This window comes from Chelon labrosus (genome assembly GCF_963514085.1).
Source record: "Chelon labrosus genome assembly, chromosome: 23".
NCBI classification, from domain to species: domain Eukaryota; kingdom Metazoa; phylum Chordata; class Actinopteri; order Mugiliformes; family Mugilidae; genus Chelon; species Chelon labrosus.
In genome coordinates, this window is record NC_140356.1 from 300895 (window position 1) to 318786 (window position 17892).

Genomic DNA, 17892 nt, shown 5'->3' on the forward strand with positions numbered 1-17892 from the left:
TGAATTACACTCAGTAACTAAATTAAGTGGCAAATTAACTTTTGCTTGGGTATATATTAATTGATTACTGAAAATACTTGGAGGCCTTTAATATTTAAAATCCGATGAATTTACTCTGAATGTTTTTGGTTCTTATGACCATTATCCACACATGCAATATGTGTTCAAATGTCCAAGCAGAGTCTGATTCAAGGCAAAGGTGAAACTCAAAAGGAAAATAACTGGCCCTCAGACGGCAATGATAATAATGATACTGCTTGAGCAGCTTTTTGATTTTTGATTTCTGTGGCAGAAACAGTTAGTGATAGGTGATACCAGGGGACTTCACTAATGTGAGTCTTCTGATACTGTGGTGGTCCCACAAAAATGGTATACACTCACATTTCCCATGGTGCAACATGCCCTAGAGCACTGGCCCTGGCTGGAGGCTTCCTTGTGCTGAGAGAAGAGATGGAATACATGTATGAAAGATCAAAACAGTCCAGGCTCACATGTTTCCACAAACACTGACACTCAGGTATCACACCCCACATTCATTATTGAAGTGGATTACATTGATTCAGCCCAGCTCTAAGACACAGTAATGCACTGCAAAAAATGACACAACATACTAGCACTGATACATACTGTATACAGACTGAATCCGGATGGTTACTTAACTGTTTTGATGATGCTTATATGTAGAAAAGATGAAAATTATAAATGCAGTCAGTTTTAATCTTCACATTTATAACAGATGTATCCTGCAAATGTTTCATGGCTTGACTTAAAATGGTATAAAATATTAATCCTTTAACTACATTGTTATTAGATGATTAGATGATATTAGATGATAAAGATCTCAACAAATTCCTGCAATGAAATTTGAACTGTGGTGAAACCTGTACCACTAAGGCAGGATACTCAATGTAATCACAAGGCATGCAAAAACATTTCTATAACGCAGAACTGTAAAAATGGCATTTCAAATTGCGGTATGTAACAAACCAACTGTCTATTACAGGTTAAGTCAGTCAGTATGGTAAGGGCTTGTCCATCTGCTGGCCGACGAAACATGACATCTCCCAGCCTCTGACTAACGCAGAGTGGGCCTGTGAACAGGGGTGCAAGCTGCAAAGTTGGACTGTGCGTCTGACCTAGGGTGGGTCTTAACCCTAACAAGCTCACCAACAGCACAGGCGGCCTGACGCCGTCTCAAGTCATAATAGTGTTTTTGTGTGTTGTGATAGTGGTCAAGGGCTGCTCTGGCGTGGTCGTGAGCTTCCTGTAGGGAAGCCCTGAGAGTCTCTGGGCACCAGGCCAGGCTCATCCACGCCATCACTGGAAGGGTGTGTTATGAGGTCGAGTGGGGTGTCCAGCTCCTGACCATACAGCATCGTGGAGGGGCTGAGGCCTGTGCTTTCATGTGGGGCTGTATGGAGAGTAAAGCAGATTTGTGACAGGTATTTAAAAAATATTTAAAATTTAAAACAGTATATCAGTATAGTAGATACATGGAATGGAACGGGGAAATACTGTAATGTCATAAATATGTAATCACATGAAAATTAACGGTATTATGCTGTCTAAATTACAGGTTTTGCTGTGTTCTTTAAAATGTACGGTTTTAAACTGTTTACAATTCAGCAAGAACACACCTTAATTTATACGGAAATAAGATGCTAAAAATATGGTAAAACGTATTTTACTGTCCATACTGACCATAATTTTTGGTTTCAAACATGTTTGAAGTCAAGAAACAATACATAACTTTAATTTTTGCTGTCATAATATTTGGAAAACACAATTTTTTACCGTCAAAATATACATTTTGGTCAAATTACCATTCATTTCACCAAAATGTATATTTTCACCGTAATAATGTCAAATACTGTAATGTCAGATTTTGCAGATGTGTACTTTTGAGTACTTTTTGAGTTCAGCATTATAATCCTCAAAACGGGCCTGCTGTGACACTGTGTGCACTCTGCTCTCAGTTCACTGGTGGGGGGAGAGGGAGGAGGGGGGAGAGGGAGGAGGGGGCAGTACCTGCTGAACCTGTAAGGCTAACGCAGTCTTCTGCAGTTTTTTGTTGCCCTCGCTTAAAAGATGAATGTTAGTTTTTCTTAACTGTGTTAATTTTGCTAAATGTTAGTTGAGTGACGTAAGTCACTGTAGGCAAAATGTTGAATTGTAATTTCTGTGGTAAGTCTGTTAGGACTTTGAGAGGTTATGTTCTTCACTGCAAGCTCCACAGAAATGAACCGCGCTGTTAATTTAAGTGCTTTGGAGATGGATGCAAGCAGACATTTTGCAGGTATGGAGCTTTTAAGGGTAATTTTTACCGCATAATGTTGTATCTTCTAATGATACATTTACATTTATTTACCTCAGTGCCATGTGCCAATGATGTGGACGACAGCAACCACAATTTAACCCCTGCACTAATAGATTATTTTGTCGATGGCACTGCAGCATCGCTTAGTTCAACTTTAAACTTAGTTGCTCCTCTGAAAAAGAAGGTCATGAATCGGAAGAGGCTAGCTCCCTGGTATAATTCACAGTTGCGCTGTTTAAAACAGGCAGTCCGAAAGCTAGAAAGAATTTGGCATTCCACTAATTCTGAAGCAGCTCGCATAGCTTGGAAAGATAGTTTAACAACTTATAAAAAAGCTCTCAGTAGTATTAGAACAGCATATTATTCATCATTAATAGAAGAAAACAAGAACAACCCCAGATTTCTTTTCAGCACTGTAGCCAGGCTGACAAAGAGCCACAGCTCTGTTGAGCCATCTATTCCTTTAGCCCTCAGTAGTAATGACTTCATGAGCTTCTTTACTAATAAAATTGTTGGCATTAGAGAAAACATTCAAGGCATCCTTCTGACAGCTGTCAAAGATGTAAGTACAGTGGCATTAGAAACTTCTGTAAGACCTTATCAATATCTGGAATCCTTCTCCCCAGTAGATCTTCTTGAGCTCTCTTCAACAATTACAGCATTTATTCTAAACCATCAACTTGTCTTCTAGATCCAATCCCAACTAAATTGTTCAAAGAAGTTTTTCCATTAATTAACACCTCCATATTGAACCAGATAAATTTATCTTTATTAACAGGATATGTGCCTCAGTCTTTTAAGATTGCTGTAATTAAGCCCTTACTCAAGAAAGCCACTCTAGATCCAGATGTTTTAGCCAACTATAGACCAATTTCCAACCTTCCTTTTATTTCCAAAATTCTAGAAAAAGTTCTTGCTAATCAGTCGTGTGACTATTTAAGCGGGAATGGTCTGTTTGAAGAGTTTCAGTCAGGTTTTAGAGTTCATCACAGTACAGAAACAGCTCTGGTTAAAGTTACCAATGATCTCCTCATGGCTTCAGACAGTGGACTTGTCTCTATACTTGTTCTGCTAGATCTTAGTGCTGCAATTGACACTATTGATCATAATATTTTACTACAGAGACTTAAAAGTGAGATCAAGATTAAAGGGACTGCATTAGACTGGTTTGAATCCTATCTGTCTGACAGATTCCAGTTTGTTCATGTCAACAATGATTCTTCTACTTATACAAAAGTAAGTTACGGAGTTCCTCAGGGTTCTGTGCTAGGACCAGTACTCTTCACGTTATACATGCTGCCATTTCTTTTCAGCACTGTAGCCAGGCTGACAAAGAGCCACAGCTCTGTTGAGCCATCTATTCCTTTAGCCCTCAGTAGTAATGACTTCATCAGCTTCTTTACTAAGAAAATTGTTGGCATTAGAGAAAACATTCAAGGCATCCTTCCAACAGCTGTCATAGATGTAAGCACAGTGACATTAGAAACTTTTGTAAGACCTTATCAATATCTGGAATCCTTCTCCCCAGTAGATCTTCTTGAGCTCTCTTCAACAATTACAGCATCTAAACCATCAACCTGTCTTCTAGATCCAATCCCAACTAAATTGCTCAAAGAAGTTTTTCCATTAATTAACACCTCCATATTGAATCAGATAAATTTATCTTTATTAACAGGATATGTGCCTTAGTCTTTTAAGATTGCTGTAATTAAGCCCTTACTCAAGAAAGCCACTCTAGATCCAGATGTTTTAGCCAACTATAGACCAATCTCCAACCTTCCTTTTATTTCCAAAATTCTAGAAAAAGTTGTTGCTAATCAGTTGTGTGACCACTTAAACAAGAATGGTCTGTTTGAAGAGTTTCAGTCAGGTTTTAGAGTTCATCATAGTACAGAAACAGCTTTGGTTAAAGTTACCAATGATCTCCTCATGGCTTCAGACAGTGGACTTGTCTCTATACTTGTTCTGCTAGATCTTAGTGCTGCATTTGACACTATTGATCATAATATTTTACTACAGAGACTTGAAAGTGAGGTCAAGATTAAAGGAACTGCATTAGACTGGTTTGAATCCTATCTATCTGACAGATTCCAGTTTGTTCATGTCAATAATGATTCCTCTACTTATACAAAAGTAAGTTATGGAGTTCCTCAGGGTTCTGTGCTAGGACCAATACTCTTCACGTTATACATGTTGCCATTAGGCAAGATTATTAGAAAACATGGCATAAACTTTCATTGCTATGCAGACGACACCCAGCTATATTTATCTATGAAACCAGATGAAACTAATCAGTTGGTTAAACTCCAAGCATGCCTTAAAGACATAAAGGCTTGGATGACCTGTAATTTCCTACTCTTAAACTCAGACAAAACAGAAGTTATTGTATTCGGTCCTAAGCATCTCAGAGATTCATTATCTAATCACATGGTGTCTTTGGATGGCATTACCTTGGCCTCCAGTACTACTGTAAAAAACCTTGGTGTTATATTTGATGAGGATATGTCCTTTAAATGTCACATAAAGCAAGTGACCAGGACTGCCTTCTTTCACCTGCGTAATATCGTCAAAATTAGGAACATCCTGTCTCAGAGTGATGCTGAAAAACTAGTTCATGCATTTGTGTCGTCCAGACTGGATTATTGTAATTCATTACTGTCTGGCTGTCCAAATAGCTCTTTAAAAAGCCTCCAGTTGATTCAAAATGCCGCAGCAAGAGTATTGACAGGAATTAGCAAGAGAGATCATATTACTCCAGTTTTAGCTTCTCTTCACTGGCTCCCTTTAAAGTCTAGAATAGAATTTAAAATCCTCCTCCTTACATACAAGGCCCTTAAAGGCCTAGCTCCATCGTATCTTAAAGACCTTATTGTACCATATCATCCCAGCAGATCACTTCGGTCTGAAAGTGCAGGCCTACTTGTGGTTCCTAGAATTTCAAAAAGTAGAATGGGAGGTAGAGCTTTCAGCTATCAGGCTCCTCTCCTGTGGAACCAGCTCCCAGTTTGGGTTCGGGAGGCAGACACTCTCTCTATTTTTAAGGTCAGGCTTAAGACTTTCCTTTTTGATCAGGCTTATAGTTAGGGCTGGACTAAACCATCCCTTAGTTATGCTGCTATAGGCCTAGGCTGCTGGGGGACGATGCACCAAACACATGTCCTCCTTCTTTCTTCTCTCTCCTCTCTCGCATCCTCCACTTTCTTTTCTCTGGCACAGAGCTCTTGCCCTCTAATTTCCTATATACTACTAGTCATACAATTCTGTGCTATTACTATGTAGAATGTTTACTGCTGTGTGTGTCCCCCCCCCCCTCGCCCCCCCCCCCCCCCCCCCTTCTTGTGAGTATCTCTGGCCTGGAGTTGTGCGTTTCCTGTAGAGCTCCATACTACATCTGTTGTCGTGGTCTCATCAGCCTGCCCAGTCTTCATGGAATCCTGCAGTTATCCACTCCTACCTGAATGAACAATTCTCCAACCTGCCTATGATTCCTCTTACATTTTCAAACTGTCATGTAACATCATCAGTTTGTATCATAAGATTCCACATGTACACTTTAGTCAGATATGTGTATCTATGACAGATGTATGTTTATCTTGCTGTTCTCTTCTCTTCTCTCTTTGCTGTTCTCTTCTCTCTTTCTTCTGTCTGTACCCGGCTGGCCTTAGGCAGATGGGTCCCTCCATATGAGCTGGGTTCTGCTCGAGGTTTCTTCCTGTTAAAAGGGAGTTTTTCCTTGCCACCGTTGCCTTCAGGCTTGCTCTGGGGGTTTCAGGCCGGGTTTTTGTAAAGCGTCTTGAGACGATTTGTATTGTTATTGACGCTATATAAATAAAATTGAATTGAATTGAATAGAATTAGGCAAGATTATTAGAAAACATGGCATAAACTTCCATGGCTATGCAGACAACACCCAGCTATATTTATCCACAAAACCAGATGAAACTAATCAGCTAGTTAAACTCCAAGCATGCCTTGAAGACATAAAGGCTTGGATGACCTGTAATTTCCTACTCTTAAACTCAGACAAAACAGAAGTTATTGTATTTGGTCCTAAGCATCTCAGAGATTCATTATCTAATCATGTGGTTTCTTTGTATGGCATTACCTTGGCCTCCAGTACTACTGTGAAAAACCTTGGTGTTGTATTTGTTGAGGATATGTCCTTTAAATTGCACATAAAGCAAGTAACCAGGACTGCCTTCTTTCATCTGTGTAATATCGTCAAAATTAGGAACATCCTGTCTCAGAGTGATGCTGAAAAACTAGTTCATGCATTTGTGTCGTCCAGACTGGATTACTGTAATTCATTACTGTCTGGCTGTCCAAATAGCTCTTTAAAAAGCCTCCAATTGATTCAAAATGCTGCAGCAAGAGCATTGACAGGAATTAGCAAGAGAGATCATATTACTCCAGTTTTAGCTTCTCGTCGTTGGCTCCCTTTAAAGTCTAGAATAGAATTTAAAATCCTCCTCCTTACATACAAGGCCCTCAAAGGCCTAGGTTCATCATATCTTAAAGACGTCATTGTACCATATCATCCCCAACAGATCACTTCGGTCTGAAAGTGCAGGCCTACTTGTGGTTCCTAGAATTTCAAAAAGTAGAATGGGAGGTAGAGCTTTCAGCTATCAGGCTCCTCTCCTGTGGAACCAGCTCCCAGTTTGGGTTCGGGAGGCAGACACTCTCTATTTTTAAGGTCAGGCTTAAGACTTTCCTTTTTGATCAAGCTTATAGTTAGGGCTGGACTACACCATCCCTTAGTTATGCTGCTATAGACCTAGGCTGCTGGGGGACGATGCACCAAACACATGTTCTCCTTCTTTCTTCTCTCTCCTCTCTCGCATCCTCCACTTTCTTTTTTCTGGCACAGAGCTCTTGCCCTCTAATTTCCTATCTGCTACTAGTCATGCAATTCTGTGCTATTACTGTATAGCAGGCTTGTGCATAATTCAGAATTGAATTGAGAATGACTCCTAAATTCCAATTCAATTCTTGAATTTGAATTGAATTTGAATTGATGTCAAAAACAGGATCTAGAATTACAATTCGAATTTGAATTAAAGGAAGCAGAATTGCAATTCAATACAAATTCAAAGAAATTCATATACATAAGTGAAGTGTTTAACAATGAAGCTTTACAATATATGTCAGATATGATTTCATTACATATTCTATAAATGATATTAGTTTGAACTACTTGTACAGATTACAGTAACAGGAAATGTTTCCCCCCAGCAATGAATGTTAAAAGCTCTAGTCACAGAACACATAAGTAAGTTTGATTTATTGGAATTGTAATTTTGTGGAACACAATGGAACGTGACTCCATATCCCAGAATGCTTTGCTTTAACCAAGTATTTAAAATGGTTGCCAAACAATTTGAGGTGGACATTTGTTTGAAAGCTTCTTTTCTACACAATTTGATGGTCAACACCGGACTTTTTAAGTTTCAGAAGTCCCTTACAACTTCAGATTACAAACGTTTATAGATTTAACACCTGTAATAACAGCAACATGGAAAATAATAGCAGGCCTAAAAGGTCATTTGTAAATATCTTGCCATACCAGCTTCCTCTGCACCTGTTGAGAGAATCTTTAGTGTTGCAGGAAAGATATTCAGACCAGAACGGTGCAGACTCAATGATAAAACATTTGAGGAGCTATTGAGAATTAGATGCAACAGTGTTGCTCAATGAGTTTTGCCCAGTCTTCATGGAATCCTGCAGTTTTCCACTCTTACCTGAATGAACAATTCTCTAACCTGCCTATGAATTCTCCTACATTTTCAAACTGTCATGTAACATCATCAATTTGTATCATAAGGTTCCACACGTACGCTTTAGTCAGATTTGTGTATCAATGACAGATGTATGTTTATCTTGCTGTTCTCTTCTCTCTTTCTTCTGTCTGTACCCGGCTGGCCTTAGGCAGATGGGTCCCTCCATATGAGCTGGGTTCTGCTCAAGGTTTCTTCCTGTTAAAAGGGAGTTTTTCCTTGCCACCGTCGCCTTCAGGCTTGCTCTGGGGGTTTCAGGCCAGGTTTTATAAAGCGTCTTGAGATGATTTGTATTGTTATTGATGCTATATAAATAAAATTGAATTGAATTGAATTGCATTGAATTGAAACTGTCGGAACAGCTGTTACCACTTTTAAATGTGTAGTGGCCTTGTGTGAACGCCAGTGTCAAGACACCCAAGAACTGATTGCTCACTTGAAGGAGCATATTGTACAAGGACGTGCAATAAGTTGTCCAGTTAGAGGATGTAATACTGATTTCCAGGTCAAGTCTTCATTTACTGCGCATATGTCACGCAAGCACAGAGGTTTTACAGACCGCAGTGTAAGTGACGTGTACAGAGAATCTGCTTCACATCCGTCAACATCTACTCCATCCGAGTTGGGTGACTTTGTCCCTCACTGTGATGCAGGTCCAGCGACAGGCTCAGATGAAGTCGATTTGGACATATCGGAAAATTTCAGTGAGTTTGTTCTACTTGAGATTGCAGAGGCAGTTCCTTCTGCCTTCTTCAGCTATACAGAACATTGTTGAGGAAATGCAAAACATAAAAGAGTTGGGTCAAACATATACTTTGAGTAAACTTAGTTCACTGCTAAAAAATGACACATCACTGTCAGATGAGGACATAACCAAAGTTTGTGAGTCTGTCAAGGGATTTGATCTGTTCACTCCATATCATACAGGGCCAATGCAAACAGCTTATTCAAGAGCTAAGTCTTTCAAAGAAAAATTAAACTATGTGGAGCCCAAGAAAATGTTTTTAGGAAGAGATGAGAACAGGATAGATAGGTTTGCCTATTATGTGCCTGTGAGAGAGACTTTGAAATGTTTGTTAGTATCTGATCTGTGGCAGAACTGTGTGTCAGGAGAGCACTTACCCGAATCTCCTTCAGATGTGATGGTCAGATATTCAAAAACAGTGATTTTTTATTTATTTTTTTGCTCAAAATCCATCATGTGTCAAGTTAGTTCTATACCAGGAACCCTTCGAAGTAGTTAACCCTTTAGGCTCTGCCAAGACAAGAAATAAAGTTTTAGCTGTCTATGCATCTGTTGCCAACTTGCCACTTCATGTACAGATTTACAACATTAAAATGTTCCATTTTAATGTTTGGGAATTCCGTTTTTTCCATTTTAATTTTGGGTAATTCTGTTTTTTCCATTATAGTTTTTGCGAATCACTTTTTTTTTTTGTTTTTTTTTGTTTTACCTTTTACTCTTATTTTTCAACCAAAAACAACATGTTTTTAATGTAAATGACTAAAATGTACACAAATTAAATGGAAATTAACAGACAACACATTTCCTCAATTTTTTCCTTGCCACCATCGCCTTCAGGCTTGCTCTGGGGGTTTCAGGCCGGGTTTTGTAAAGCGTCTTGAGATGATTTGTATTGTTGTATGTTATATACACTATATAAATAAAATTGAATTGAATATGGTAAAATTAAAGTGCATCAAAAACAAGCAGCAAGTAATAAAACTTAAGTTGACTTGTTATAAAACAACAACCAAACATTTTAAACTTCTTTAAAAGTAAGTTAAACAAGTTATTTAAGCTGTAGGACTAGTTAGTCCTTGTGAGCTACTCTCTTCAAGTTTCCCACCTATCAGAGACATCACCATTGAAATACATGATTGCCAGCCTCTTTGTGTTGAGCTCAGTGAGTGTCTCTCTCTTGTCTGTGAGAAGAGTTTTGTATTTTTGTACATTAAGGAGTCAACAGGCATGGCAGTCAGGAACATTTTCTTGTTTCTCACATGGCTTTTGGACACTATGTGGTCACTGCACGTATTTTTAAGTTTCCATTCAAGGGAGTGTTGACAGAATCTGCAAAACAACAGTTCATCTGACACATAGAAGTCGTTCGGGAACTGCTTGGCTCTGTACTGGGAGGTTAGTGTTGAGTTTTGCAGTTTTTTCGCCAATGAAGACAGAGCCATAGGCAGCTGCTTCACCATGCTTACAATGTTTTGAAGGGGGAGGGGCTCAGTCTTTGGAAGAGGCTTGTTGTGCCACCCATATTTGCTTCCCTCTGTGCAGTTTTCCCCAGACATACGTACCTCTTCCACGTGAAAACAGCATTGCAGTAAAATTGTGTCAAATTCTGTGATATTCCGCATTAAAAAATAGATTCCGTGATCGGGGAAATCATCGGGCCCTAGACCAGAGAGTTCTATTTAGAACTCCAATTCTGCTGTTGATCGTCTCCACACTGAAGATACATCACCAGATTTTTGATTTTGATTTTATTTGGATCCCCATTAGCTGATGCAGAAAACATCAGCTACTCTTCCTGGGGTCCACACACAACATATAACAGACAAGAAATCAACATACAACCAAGAATTCAACATACAAGACAATAGATATAAAACAGGAAAAGAGTAAATGCTTTTCCTGGGGTCCACACACTAAAACGACTTCCAGATGTGGAAGGAGTAAAGTTTAAGTCAGTATTTAATTATTTGAAATACTTTAATGTCTGTCTGCCAGGTTTGCCACCTTGTCTGGAACACGACATCTTTGAGGGTGTTTTGTCTTACGATGTTGCACTGTAGCTTAAGTATTGCATAAAGAAAAAGGCTTTGTTCACTTATTCCATTCTGAATTAACGCATTAAACAGTTCAAACACTGTGCTTCTGATGCTTCTACAAAACCATGTGAGGTCAGCCCACATGGAGCTAAACTCTCGGGTCAAGCGGTACAGAATTGGAATTTTCAAAGGCTGTAGTCTCTCATAATTGGTGACAGAGTGAAAGATACAGCAGATAATGTGTGGCATTTGACTTTGCAGCTGAAAGACATTGTGGACCTGATATGTGCTCAGAAAATCTCTGTCCCTCAGGTTGCATACCTTGATGTTCTTATTCAAGAATATTTAGAGTCAAGAAAAGCTTTATTCCCAGAAAGAGGGCTGAAACCAAATCATCATTATATACGTCACCACCCAGAAATAATTCTGAAATTTAGGCCCCTGATCAGACTATGGACAATGTGATTTGAAAGTAGGCAGTTATTTCAAGAGATGTAGAAGGAATTTGAAAAATTTCAAATACCTCTGCCTTACTCTATCTGAAAGACATTAGCTGTTACAGACGTATCATTCAGCAGGATCAATGGGAAAGGCTGTCTTCCAAGTTAAAGATGGTTCTCCATTTTACTCAGGACTATACAGTAAAGCCATTCAAGATGCAGTCAGACAATTTGGCTTCGCTGAGACCAACACAAAAGTCACAGCAAAAATTCTGTATGAGGGAATGTCATATAAAAAAGGGCAATTCCTTGTCACAGGGAACATTGACTCTGTGCAGTTTGGTGAACTAGTGCTCATTTTGATTAAAAATGACACTGTTTATTTTCTGATGTCAGTGTACACAGCAGAACTTTCTGAGTACCGCCTTTACTCAGTGAGGAAAGACAGTGAAAAGATGCAGTGTCTGAACATCAGTGACTTGATTGATTTCTATCCATTGCCATCTTACATGAAAGATGGATACCAAATACAACAAAATTTTGTAATTTATTTTTACTATTACTCATACTAATATGATATTTACTTTGATGGATTACGTACCTCAGCTAGTTTCAGTTTTTATTGTCGACTAAAACGAAAGAAAACCATGGCATGCAGTAAAATACAATTTAGATATTTAAAACAATACAACAAGAGAAACCTTGGTATACGTATAATAATGCGATTATAAGATTTGCCAGTTATGCAACATACAGTATACTGCAGCAGGTTTATTGTACATGGTTTGGGTTCAAACTTTTCCTGAGTCTCCTGTAGCAACAATGTGATATTCAAAATAGATAGTTGATGCATTTATTCATTAAGCCGTGTTTTCTCAAATTCACATCAAAACTCTAGCTTTCCCAAAATTTGCACTCCATGTCTCATTTCTGACTAGGCTGTTACAACTGAAATTATTTCCTAATTCTCCCTATAGAAAACAATGAATAAGATCAGTGTTCTGTTCAATAGAATGGCCACTGTAAAACACAAGGCACTTCTAACACAGAGAACAATTCAACTATAGGCCTAGTAATATAGATTTATAGAAATACCTGTCAAAGAACCATGGACAAAGGGATTCATTCATTCATTCATCTTCTGTAACCGCTTGGTCCTGTGAAGGGTCACAGGGGGTTGGAGGAAGCCGAAGTAGGACAAAGGGATGCAGTTGGAAATTTCAATGGAATCCTCAGAGCTCATTCAGATGCTTTAGAAATAAATAGAAAATGTAATGTGTGGTAAATCATTAAAAAAAGAAACCATTAGAGCTCACAGTGGCACAGCAAAACAGAGCTGGGACATAAAGAAGGAAAAGTCCTCTACTGTGAACCACAATAAAAAGGGTGAAAGGAAGAAAAAGACAGTAAATCATTTAAATCATTGAATTTGTTTTCAAGTGCTTTGTTTCCCAAGCTCCCTTCACAGCATGCAACATGTATTTGAGATGCTGTTTTTCTTTTGCCTTGGCTCCCTGTACATGAGACAGAGCCTTAAGAATTTATGGTGTACAGTTGATACATAGTCCATACACCTCAAACAAAACAGCAGATGATACATTACAGGAAAAAAAAAAAAAAAAAGATTTAAAAGGATTAAAAAAGTTACTCTGTTTATCACCAAACAAAAGTGAGATTGTAAATAACCCATCCAGTGAAAAAAAAAAATGTGCTGTATTATGAGTAGACCAAGATGAAACTTTTTGCTCAAAATTCTGAAATATTTGCATTCATCTTGGGTTGCTTAGGTGGGGCTTCATAAAGATGGAGGGATCATGAAAAGCTCAGATTTTGACACAGAGCAATCTGATGTCTGCTAGAAAGCGTAAAATGGTATTTTTTTTCTTTGGATTGGTTGAAACATGTCCCATAAACAAATCCAAATGGTATGTCACCACACTCATATTCTGATAAGAAACAATTCTGGGCTACAGGCTCTCTGCATCAGCTATGTACCAGTGCATGGTATTTCAGCCTCCAGTGATGGCTCAGTTCATGTCGATGGTACATAAAGTTTGTTGTTCTTATTAAGACATCCATCTGATGTGGCTTTGGGGCTGAGCTTGTCCGTTTCTCCCTGGGGAGGCATGTTTTTGTTTCCACAAACAGTTGTTGGCTCCTGTTCAATATTAAATGTTTTTAAATTTATTCTTGAACAGGAGCCAACAACTGTACACAGAGAATGAAATCAAATAAACTAATCTAATTTTTCAATCAAATTGTTCAGCTTGCAGAAAAAGAAATAAAGCCTGGCCCCCAGAATGTCCAGTACGTTGGGAGGGCTGTGACACAAAGTTCATTCTCTCAGTTGATGTTATCAGTATATTTGAAATACATTATGACACCAATTAATTGGAGGGCCCAATTCATTCAAAATAAATAAATAAATAAATAAATAAATAAAATAAAATAAAAAATCAGGATTTTCATGGGCCCTCTCCCTACTTGGGCCCTGGGTAGTCAGGGCCCCTTTTCCCCCCACTACCATGCCCATGACTGTACTTATTTATTTATTTTTTCCAACTCTCACAGTCCTATAGGATCGCTTTAGGTAACTGGTAGTCATCATGAGGTCACATCTTGTTTTTATAGCATCAACTAACTACCTTAAATGAAACTTATAAGAAAATTTGACACTTGAACATGCATCGGCATTATATTAACTTCCTTAAAAAAGGATTCTCCCGTGTACTTTAGTATTTTAGTTTGGCCCAAATCCCATATCCAATCCACTAACATGAGGTTGGGCTTATGATTTATACTGCAGCCAGCCACCAAGGGGAGCTCTACTCCCTTTGGCGTTTGAGGAAGTCTTCCATGTCCATCTTTATGTATAGTCCATGGTCTGGACCAAGCAGAAACCTCTGCAGTTCCTTGAATGTACTGTGGATGCTAGCTCTAAAAACAAATCAGTCCAAATAAAAAATAAAAGGTCTTTATAGCAAATTCTCTCAAACTGCAGGGATTCATTTTTCTAATACATATATAATTATTCAGTGTTTAAATGATGTAAAAATGACAAGGGAAAACAAAAAAGAAAAATGCATATTGTGCCAGTCCACCTGGTGCATTTGTGAAATGATGGTCAATATCCTAGAGAAGTCTTCGTTTGGAGTCTTTATAATAACATCAATGCACTTGGTCCTCTTAAGCAGAGAGAGACGTGGCAACACATAGTCACACACAGGAAGTTGTGTATTGTGCTACCTTTGCACTGGCCACACCTCCAGCTAACTAGGTTGTGGGTCAGACTGTTTCGTAATCCAGACTGGCTCTACTTCTGCAGGATCACCAGTGGACATAATTTGAGCTGGTAAACTATAATATTATAGATTTTGACAACTGTTAATTTATAATGTGTGGCTCATTGTGCTGCATTGTGCTGTTTTTAGACAAGCTGGCTTTTGGAGTAGTGCCACAGTTACAAAGTGAAACTGGTTTGATTTGTGGCATTTGTTTATAACAGTAGCAGGGCTTCTCTTTTCACACTGCTGCATATGCACAGTCAGTGTAATTTTATAGACGGTATACTCTGCAAATGGGTATGAGTGCATTCTGATCACTTTTTTTATTCATATAGCGTAAGAGTAGTTGGATTTAAAAATATACTGGTATTTGGAGTTTTTAAGAGTTTTTTTTTAGGTGACAAATTCAAACATTCAGAAAATGGATTTAAACTATTTGAAGTATATTTGGTTAAGCACATGTTGAGCTAACGTCTGTCTCTACCTCATTGTTATTCACTTGTAAATAAGCAAAGATGGATCATCTGATGGAAAATGAGGTCTTTTTGGCTTTCGCCACCTATGCTACTATTGTTGTTGTGAAGACGATGCTGATGGGGCCAATAACAGCATATTACCGTATGACCAGAGGGGTGAGTAACATTGATTGTGTTTTCTACATTTGCTCAAATAAGTTAAATCTCTTTTAGTATACTTGCTTTAATGTGCTGTTCTATAAGATCAAAACCTGTAGGAGTTGTTCTGGTTTGAGAAGAAACATAATCATATTATCCCTCTGACATCCCACATAAAAAAAGTGAGGCACAACTCGGGTACTAAAAGAATTATCAGACATGCATTTCGTTGTGGCAACATCTAAGAAAAGGAACCATGTAAAGTTAAACTTGATTATTAGGCTTCCTAATTTAAGTTTACTATGTTCATGAATTCATTTTTTTGTATATATCTTTTACATCATCATATGCAACCTTTCAACCTTCTAGTAGTGTTTATTAAGGTAAATGATTCAATATTCCATGCATGTATCTCTTTATTTTAGTCTTTCTCTAATGAAGAAGATGTACCCAGAAAGTCTGCAGAGGAGAAGAAAAGGCTCTTGAAAGCCCATCCAGATGTAGAGCGAGTGAAAAGGTGAAATAATCTGGCAGACCCTAAAATCACATACACAAAATGTTTTATCTAATTTTAGACTAGTCTCTTTTAATTGGGGTTTTAAATGTGGTAGCACTTTTGCTGTTTTGTGCTGTTTTGTCAAACTCCCAAAACATAATTTCGGTCAGTGCTGGCCTGTAAATATAGTTGACGAGGATTGACATATTTATGACAAATATTTGATGTGTACTGTAAAATCAATGTTTGGACTCAAGTTTATCAAACAGAATGCACAATTATGTTCAGTGTCATCAGTCGTTGTAAGAATAAATTATCACATTAAAGACTTACAGCATAGTATGTTGTGAAATAATATATCAACTTCGAACACTAAACTGCAAGTTAGTTAGTATAAATCGCTTATTTAAACTGTATAACATGTGTTTTTGTTCTTCAGGTGTCACCAGAATGACCTGGAGAATATTATTCCCTTCGTGTTGGTCGGCATGCTTTATGCTCTGACTGGGCCTGAGCTTTCAGCTGCTCTGCTTCACTTCCGCATCTTTGCTGGTTCTCGGGTCTTCCACACCATTGCCTATATTGGCGCTCTTCCCCAGCCTAGCAGGGGTCTGTCGTGGATACTAGGCATGCTGGTCACCTTCTCCATGGCTTACAAGGTGCTCAGCACAGTTCTCTTCTTCTGAGATCATATGACCCATCGACTCAACATCTTAAATCTCACCTGTATGCATTTGTGATGATGTGATAACCCCTACCCACTCTGATGGCACCCTGAATGTGTTACTTGTGTCACTTCTTGCTTTATTCTGCAATTTCGATTATTAAACATTACATTGGACTTGGATGTGTACCAGTAATACAGTATAAAATGTGTTTGTCACTTTAAAACCATGTCAGGCTCACACTGTTTTGCTTTTGGTAAAAGACTGATAGAATTGGAATTGTTGATACCAAATAAATAAAATAAAATTTGAACTTAACTAACTTAATCAGCACTTATTACTTACAATATTTTATTATTTATTTTATGATTATACTTATTGTGTGAGGCATTCATTTGTGCTACAAGGAAACAGTACACCTGCCATTGTTTTGTTTACAAAAAAAGAGAGAAAAACTAGCTCATTTGTACCCATGTTGCAATCAGAAGATGATTTCTCTTATCATTCCTTTTATTTATTTATTTTTAATTTAGGAGTGGTGTGAAACCAATGGCACTGACTTTGCTGTTCCCTGTTATCAAACACAAGGATACTGCCAGGGCTCAAAGTCTTTTGGAATGCTTACAAGTCCAAACCTGCCTTTTAGCTCTTTAGCTCTCAGAAAGCAAAGAAACAAGTTCTGACATGGACACTATAAAAAGGGAGGATGAGTTAACTGGCTAATGGATCAACGTAGCTGATCTATGAGATTCATAAATTTGTCATTTATCAGTTTTAAACAACTGTACAACTAAATTTTTGTGTGTTATGGTGTAGAGTTTATTATTTTATTGCTTCCAACTAGGTGCTACATTTCTGCATAAAATGACTCAAAAAATTTGTGTAAGAAGTGGGAGAACTCCATTAAACAGAACTATTATACTTGTGTATTTGTTTATTCAAGAAAATTAGGCAATATTACATATCTGTGAGCACTAGAACACTACAACCAGGGTGTGCATGGTAGTGTGGCAAGGACAAACCACTGACAAGCCAGAAATGTTTTGTGGACAAATGAGACCAAAGTAGAACTGTTTGGTTTAAATAAATGGTTTATGTTTGAAGACGAAGCAGCACTGCATTCCAGCACTGCCATTGCGTGCCATCAGTGATGCACCAATGAAGTCTGAATTACACCAGTGAATTCTAAGAGAAAATACTAGGATGTCTGTCTGTGAACTGAATCTTATACGTCACTAATTTTATCAAGCAAAATACACAAAATAGATGACTAGAGATACATGATATATGAAAGTCTCCAGCATTGTTGCATGTATGCTCGGTGTCATAAATTATTATAGAATGATAAATTACTGTCTCAGAACATTAAGCTTGAAGTTATATGTATACTTATGTTGGCACGACACCAGCAAGATGGCTCTGCATCTGGAAGGGTAGTGTGCTGTGGCCTCTTTCTGAGTAAGGTGAAAGGCTGTCAGAGTTTCTGTTTGAAATATAGTGGAAAGTGAAACAACAGTG

At 38.1% G+C, this 17892-nt stretch overlaps 1 protein-coding gene across 2 annotated transcripts; it reads left to right on the forward strand.

Moving 5' to 3' along the window:
- Positions 1-14572: 14572 nt before the first annotated feature.
- mgst1.2 (microsomal glutathione S-transferase 1.2) lies at positions 14573-17295 on the forward strand. Of its 2 annotated transcripts, none has more exons than XM_084573135.1 (4): positions 14573-14667; positions 15110-15231; positions 15639-15730; positions 16149-17295. In XM_084573135.1, the coding sequence occupies exons 2-4, from the start codon at positions 15115-15117 to the stop codon at positions 16393-16395; spliced, it is 456 nt and encodes a 151-aa protein (XP_084429261.1). In that variant the 5' UTR covers positions 14573-14667; positions 15110-15114; the 3' UTR covers positions 16396-17295. The 2 variants fall into 2 exon arrangements, with proteins under 2 accessions (XP_084429261.1, XP_084429260.1); XM_084573134.1 differs by having other exon boundaries at positions 14576-14667; positions 15115-15231.
- The last annotated feature ends 597 nt before the right edge of the window (positions 17296-17892 follow it).

Bases quoted from the DNA above. Each gene is read 5' to 3' on its own strand.
- mgst1.2 (XM_084573135.1), top strand. From the start codon at position 15,115: ATGGATCATCTGATGGAAAATGAGGTCTTTTTGGCTTTCGCCACCTAT. The intron at 15,232-15,638 runs GTGAGTAACATT...TCTTTATTTTAG, and splicing joins ATTACCGTATGACCAGAGGG to TCTTTCTCTAATGAAGAAGA. The intron at 15,731-16,148 runs GTGAAATAATCT...TTTGTTCTTCAG, and splicing joins GATGTAGAGCGAGTGAAAAG to GTGTCACCAGAATGACCTGG.